This window comes from Dipteris shenzhenensis, chromosome 3 (assembly GCF_047967505.1).
Source record: "Dipteris shenzhenensis isolate YYH24624 ecotype China chromosome 3, Dip_SZ_1.0, whole genome shotgun sequence".
NCBI classification, from domain to species: domain Eukaryota; kingdom Viridiplantae; phylum Streptophyta; class Polypodiopsida; order Gleicheniales; family Dipteridaceae; genus Dipteris; species Dipteris shenzhenensis.
This window is the reverse complement of record NC_141598.1, coordinates 34,957,814-34,965,105: the sequence shown is the minus strand read 5'-3', so window position 1 is coordinate 34,965,105 and position 7,292 is coordinate 34,957,814. Positions and strand designations below refer to the sequence as shown.

General features: G+C 44.2%; 1 protein-coding gene across 1 annotated transcript; it reads right to left on the bottom strand.

The window, feature by feature from the left end:
- Positions 1 to 3,583: 3,583 nt before the first annotated feature.
- Positions 3,584 to 7,066, bottom strand: LOC147903707 (F-box/kelch-repeat protein At5g15710-like). The gene has a single exon (XM_087400718.1). The coding sequence runs from the start codon at positions 5,737 to 5,739 to the stop codon at positions 4,354 to 4,356; it is 1,386 nt and encodes a 461-aa protein (XP_087256844.1). The 5' UTR covers positions 5,740 to 7,066; the 3' UTR covers positions 3,584 to 4,353.
- Positions 7,067 to 7,292: the final 226 nt, after the last annotated feature.

The following is a 7,292-nucleotide window of genomic DNA, read 5'->3' as shown; positions in this document are numbered from 1 at the left end:
TTCAGTTCATACTATCTACTAGCATTTCACATAGTGCATCGAAGGACGTGAAAGATTGTATTTACAAGATGGACGAGCTTGTGAGGTACTTTACAGAGACTTTACATGATATAAAATATGATGCGTATCAATGCTCCATGCAAGGTGTTCATATTGCTAATATGGTGTACTTTTTCATTTCTAGGTATGTACTGAGCTCAAAGGAAATAGATCCCACCATGCTTGAGAATGCTCAAGTTATGTCACTGGAGGTGGTTTGTTTAGTGGAGGAGACATTTCCATGTTCTATTCTCACAAGCTAACTACATCTTATAGTGCATTTGGTGGATGAGATTGCTATATGCAGTACTATACATGCACGATGGTTGTTCTTCCTCGAGCGCTTCATGAAGACCTTGAAGGGCTTCGTGAGACAAAATGCAAGACCCGAAGGTAGCATGGGCGAGGGTTGGTTGGTATAAGAGTCACTTGTATATATTTCTGAGTTTCTTGTTGATGTGGACAGCTCTCTCCCACGACTATGGAGAGATGATGAAGACCTAAGGATGACCTCTATTGTACCTCAAGGGAAAGGACGCAACAAAGTAATAGACACGGAGTTGCATAATAGTATCAACCTCTATTGCGTGCTTAATAGTGATGTGATGAAAATATGGGTAACAAGATACGAGGATGCACAGGCAAGAAGACAAGAAGAAAGGGTCCTCTTTCGTACACACCACGTATGCCATACCCTCAATATGTAAGAGCACTTCCAAAGGATATTCATGTGGATTGGCTACTTCATGAAATGGAGAAAGCAGAGAAAGACGAGGGGATGCATATCATAATGGAAGAATGGGAGTATGCTAGGGGATGCATGAGCAAGGTCGGTATATAGACTGTTATGCATAAGTTAGGAGCTTTCAATAATTTAGATTGCTTATTTAATTGATTTTTTTCTGGTATAGTGCACTATGTTCAATGCTATATGGTGTGAGGGTAAGCATTTTCGAACATAACAGATTGATGATAAGAGAAACACACAAGATTGCAGCGTCATTGCTAGCTTTGAGGGAGCCAATGGAGCCATGTATGATTACTGTGGCATAATTCAAGATATTATTAAGCTTGACTTTTGACGCTTCTTTGTGTATGTTTTGGATGTAAAGTGGTTTAAGGACGTGATGGAAAGAGGCCCTAACGCAACAATCAAATGCCATGCAAGTGGCTTTGTAACTATTGACTCCACAAAGTTTTGGCAAAGTAGAAAGGACACACTAGTACTACCGCAATAATGTGAACAGGTACTGTGCACACATATAAAAATACTCGCTTTTAAATATTTGATGCAAAGAAAATAACATGATTGTATTTGTATTTGAATTAGGTTGTCTATCAACCAATGGTGGATGATAATAGATGGTGGCATTTTATACCTATTATGCCACGTTCCAAAGTGATGTATAGTACATTTACTAATATGGAGCGTATGGAGGATGATCATGGCCATGGACGTGATAATGACCGTGATACGAGAGAGGAGGATGATCATGAGATAGGAGATACAAATATTGAGGCCATTACCCGTGAGGACGAGCCTACCATTGGTGATGTTGATTTTGATAAGCACATGAGTAGCACAAGTAGTAGTGGGTTGAATGTATTTGTAAATCTAAACACTTGTTTGGATTTGAAGTAGATAGTTTGACAAGGGTTGATCTCATTGAGCATGAGATTGAACCGTAGCCCATTATTGATATTGACAAAACTATTTTACATATTGTCTCATTCTCACCTCACTTAATTCTTGTATATATGGGCTTGCAGAAAAGCATTGATGTTTTTGTTAAAATTATGTGATTTGATAATCATGAGTAATGTTTGAAAAGCAATGATATACACAAAAATCTCACTTTCTGTATTCTCTGTTTTGCGTCTAAATACGCGTCTAATTTCCAATGTAAATGCGCCAATAGACACGCTAATACACGCGTAAATAGATGCACTGATAAACGCAATGTTAGACGAGCCCATATTTTCTCAGTGTAGATGCACAAATAGACATGTTAATACATGCGCAAATAGACGAGCTATTAGACACGCTATTAGACGCGTCCGTAATTTCTCTATTCAAGCAATGCCTATAGACGCGTCCGCTATTTTGCGCATCTATCAAGCACGTCAAGAGTTAGTGATCAGTTGGGCTAATTTAGTCGAGGGGGATTAAAGTTGACCTTTAAAATCGAGTGTAGCCTATTAGTAATTAATATAATAAATTGCTATAGATTAATACAATTTAAAGTTTACCTTTAAAATTAATTGTAGCTATTCGTAATTAATATAATAAATTGTTACAAATTGAGTACATGTATAATACATTAGTAAGCAACTTAGCTTTGGAGGCATTGATGTAAAATATGAAATATAAGAATCACACATGCAAACATAAAGGCCGTATACAATAAATGCTAATGATGTTTCTTAAGAAGGTTGTCAGATAAGAAGAGAACTTTGATGCAAAGGTTTCTTTCTTAGATGATGAGACATTACATGATTTTAAAACTGGCAACTTTTATGACTCATTTACCATTTAAACATTTTGAAATTAGAGTAGAAAACTAGCGTTACCTATGCAAAAGACATGTTTGACAAAAGATGGTATAATAATACCTAAAGAAAACAAACACACACACAAGCACAAGCACACGCACGCGCGCGCGTGCACACACACACACACACACACACACACACACACGGAGAAAAAGGACTTAAGTAACAAAGCTTTCAATAAGCATGTGTAGTATACTTGAGAAATTTTTGGAAAGAAATATATTGTGATACCTTCATATTGGTTCACGACTTTGACAAATGAACATTGATATGGAGTTAAGGCACGTTTCAAATCTGGAAACCTATGTTTCTAGAGGCATTATTACCTTTGGAGGGACTCACAATCTGCCCACGCGACTCTACATGGTATGGTGCAGGACATGGTTCACTGTTTTCAGTTTCTAAATTTAAGACCCAACATGGTATGGTGCAGGACATGGTTCACTGTTTTCAGTTTCTAAATAGTGAAAATGTCATTATGTCCATCAAGTATATTCACCTTTAAATAGTGAAAATGTCAAATCTGTCTTGCAGTTGCCAAGTTTGGTTCTAGTTTTGTAAAAGCAGGGCAGTAGCTGGAGTGTCGGTCTTGGCCATCTTGTCGAAAAACCTACGACACTTCTAGGTCCACCAAAGGATTATCGATAAGCTATAAAACATTGTATGTGTACGTAGAAAGGAATCGAGGGAACATTTCCAAGTCATGATCATCAAGCACAGTTGCTTAAAGTCTACTCTTTCGTCTACATGACTCTCGAGAATACTAGAAGACTGAACCAGACTTCCCACCGGAAAAGTAAAGTGCTGCAATGAACACAATACAGAAATCTAACTAACGATATATGAGCAGCTGAGCTTGAGGTAAACAATATAGTGGGCACACGGGATCATTGAAGGGAGACGGATTTGAATTTGGTGTCAAAGATGTCTTAGAGCTTTCCAGTCTTGAGTTCCCTTCATGCTTCATGGTAAAGTATCTAGTGGTGTTTAATGTTCTAAAACTGCGTGCAAACAAATGGAAGAGAACTGGTGATCTACCAGCTCTTTCTTTCAGACTTCATAAATGTGTTCTGTAATCTATAGCTCACGCTGCGTTTGGCTTGTATGATAACAAAAAGAAGAAATTGTCGTCTCGGCTCAAATTACAGCTTTTACATTCGCTCAGGATCATACTTGTCGTTCTTCACATCTAAAAAACGAACATAATATACCATGACTGATGAAATGCTTACCCGAAGTGTTTGTCAAAATTGGTGGTAAGCGCCGGCCAAACGAGGCGAAGAGAGAATCTATCAACTGGCATTTGATGCACAACCCAACGGAAGGAAACAATCCTTGCAATTGATATTCACTTGTTATCAAGAAAAAAAGTCTGGTCGTGCTTGTTCCTCCAGCTAGTTTTCAGAAATGAGCGTAACCTGAATGGTTACAAGGTCCATGCAGCTTAAGTGTCGAAGCTTCCGAAATGTGGAACAAGAATCCATGCAGACGATCCTCAGAATAGAAATGCTTTGCGATGCGCGTTTCAACGTAAAAGTGATCTTCTGCTGTTATGTTGAGAAGGGCTTGTTCAGCGTGTTTGATCGCTTGCATAAGTTGAAAGGATCTCTGCAAGCTCCACTGTGCTTCTGAGCTTGACGCTGCAAATAATTGCTGCATCAGCTACATAGTGTACATGACTTGGCATGGAAGGGCCATGCAACGTCGTCTTGAGCATCAATCTCAAGCACGAACGTTCGCCGTCTCTGCTCTCGCCGCACTTTAATCGACGGGATCGAAGCCGGGATCGAACGGAAGAAGAAGCGAATTGGTCAGAAGAGGGCAGCCGGAAACCTGCTGCCATGAATTGTCGGCGACGTTGTACACCAGCCCTTGATCGTGGAAATATCTGCTGAAGAAAATGAGATGCCCCTGCGATGTGCAGTAGAAGCATTCCGACGGAGAGGTGAAAAACTGCTCGGAGATTGCTCGAGGCATCTTGCCGACCTCCTTCCACCGCAAGGTTGTGGGATCCAAGCACCAGATGTAGAGTCCCAAGACATACCTCCGTAACGCCTTCCCGACGATCAAGATGCTGCCCCCGCATTCTACAAGATGCCGGAACTTGGAGTAGCCTGGTATCCTGCCGGTTCTCATCTTGATCCACATCTGCGTCTCCACGTTGAACGCCAGCAATCCGCTTCCCGGTCCCCTTCCCAAGCAGAGATAATAGCCGCTGTACTCCACCACATTTCGGCTGATCCCTTCATTCTGCGGCAGCGATCCACACAAGGTCCAATTACCTGTGGCAGAATCGTACATTTCCGTGGAGCGCCTGGCCAAACGCCGGTCGGAGTAGGAGTCCTCTGCACCGCCTGCCACCAGGATCTTGTAGGTCCTCGCCTTTCGGTCGACTGCCATGGAAATGAGGAACGGCACTCGGTTGTACATAAGCGATGGCAGTTCTTTCCAGCATCGAGTCAGCGGATTGCAGACCAGAAGCGTGGTGTGGCCAGTCTCGAAGCTGGAGCTGACGAAGCAGATGAGGCCTTTGGCAGCTGCGACAGGATAGGCCATGACGGGGAGGAAACCGACGGAGAAACCGTGCCATTTGTTGGAGAGCGGCTCGTAAGCGGACAGGTGATGGGATCGAGATCGAGAGAGCAGCAAGAAGTGCGCGGATTGCGCCGGGACATGCGTTCGGAGCTGGAGGAAGCCACGCGAGAAGGGGAGGGATTGCCACTCTTTGCAGACGCTGCGGAAGCGGAAGATGCTGGAGACGGGCAAGAAGGCGAGGATGCGCTCGACGAGCTCCTCCGGGAGCTGGCTCCAGAGGTGAGGTTCCAAGGGGGGGTGGAGGGAGCAGCTGCTGGAGGCATCGCTGGTGCTGATGGTGCTGGAGCTGTTGGAGGTGCTGGCGATGGAGATCTGGCCAAGCAAGGTGTCGCCGGAGCTGTTCTTGGATTGATCGGTACTGCTGCCATCGGCAGCGGTGGAGCTACAGCAATTCGCAGGGGAGAAAGACGAATGGAGAAGGAAATCGTGCAAGGAAGAAGACGAAGTGCTGGCGTGAATCGAGATCGAGTTGCTGCCGTGAATGGAGATGTTGCTGCTGCGTCGAGGAAGCTTAGCGGGAGGTGCAAGGAACGTTTCTGCAGCGGAGCTCATGCTCTCTGCATCAATCTTTGCCGGCAATCTTGCTGCTGCTGCGGCCAGAAGCTTCAATTCAGTAGTTCTCCACAGCTATGGCGATGATCATCTCGATCGCTGCATCGAAGGAATTGCTGCAGTTTCTTCCTCTTCATCGCTCCAGCAAAGCGAAATTTCTCGCCGCAAGATGACTTCAAGACAGACGGAAACCCTCGAGATCAGCAAACGATCATCATGCGCTTCAAGACGAAGAAGATCGAATCGCTTGCTCTGCCGGAAAACTTCCCTGCAATCATCCGGCCACAGCGATGAAGTATTCCTACCCCTAATTTCTTCTTTCTCCCTTAACAATCACGAAGATGGCGATCGAATCGCTTGCTCCTACAGAGATCTTACAGAATTGCTGCTTCCTCCCCGCGCAATCCACTCCTCTCAGACGATCACGATCGACGCTATCGATTTGCTTGCTCCCGCAGGCAGTCTCCTGCAGTACTCCAGCTTCACAAACATGGCGGCAACACTAATTGCGGCTTCCCTTCCTCTTCATCGCAGCTACCAATAATTCATTCCAACCGTTCTTTGAAAAGAAATAATAATTCATTCCAACCGGAGATGCCGACGCCAATCCAGCCGCCGGCTCTCCTTTCACCTCTCCATTTCCATCGCCGCAACAATCCACCGTTCTACCACTTCTTTGATCGCCTAATAAGTATCCTTCCGTTCATCATGTGCCTAAGTAGATCGCTTGCGTATCCATTGCTGCAGCAGCTCGGATCCAAATCCTCTACACTGATTAATTCTCACGTCTCTTCCTCCTAGGAATTTGCCTTTCCCCGCTAAAATTCGGCGACCGACGACTCGCTCGGATTGCTATCTTCCGACGCGTTGTCGCGATCCGTTCTTCTGCTGACCTATGGTTCTGCGCGGAATCCTACTTTCTGTGTTAACCAAGAAATTGACCGCAGAGCAAGCGCGCGAACCACGAATTTGGAAGGAAGGGACCGGGATAGCTGGTGAAGAAAACGCAACGGAGAAATGTTCAGCGGGGAGGCAGATCCACCAAAAGCGTGAAAACCGATGAATCGATGCAGGAAAGGATGAAGGAATGCGTGGAATGGAGGAGAGAAGGAAGGAAGGAAGGAAAGAGGGGAGACTGCGTGGGTGAGTGGATGAATGGAGCTCTACGCCATAGCCAGCGACGCTGAACACGCCATATCGACCGATCTTTCTGACCTCGACGCCATAGCCAGCGATCTTTGTGAGCGCTACACGATAGCCAGCGATCAACACGCCACAGCCAAAGATCTTTCGGAGCTCTAGAGATCAACACGCCATAGCCAGCGATCTTTCTGCGACTGCAAGAAAAGCTTGAAGATGGCAAAGAAAACCTGTTTTCTTTTTTCTTGTTTGGTGAAGAAGACGATGCCCCAAAAAGAAAAAAATTCCAACAAAAATTTTCAAACAAAAAAAAAAACAAATAATGATAAAATAATATAAATTCCAATTCTTTTTTTTAAATCTCCCCTTTCCTTTCACACAACCGCCGCCCCTTCATTATTGTTGCTATCTTA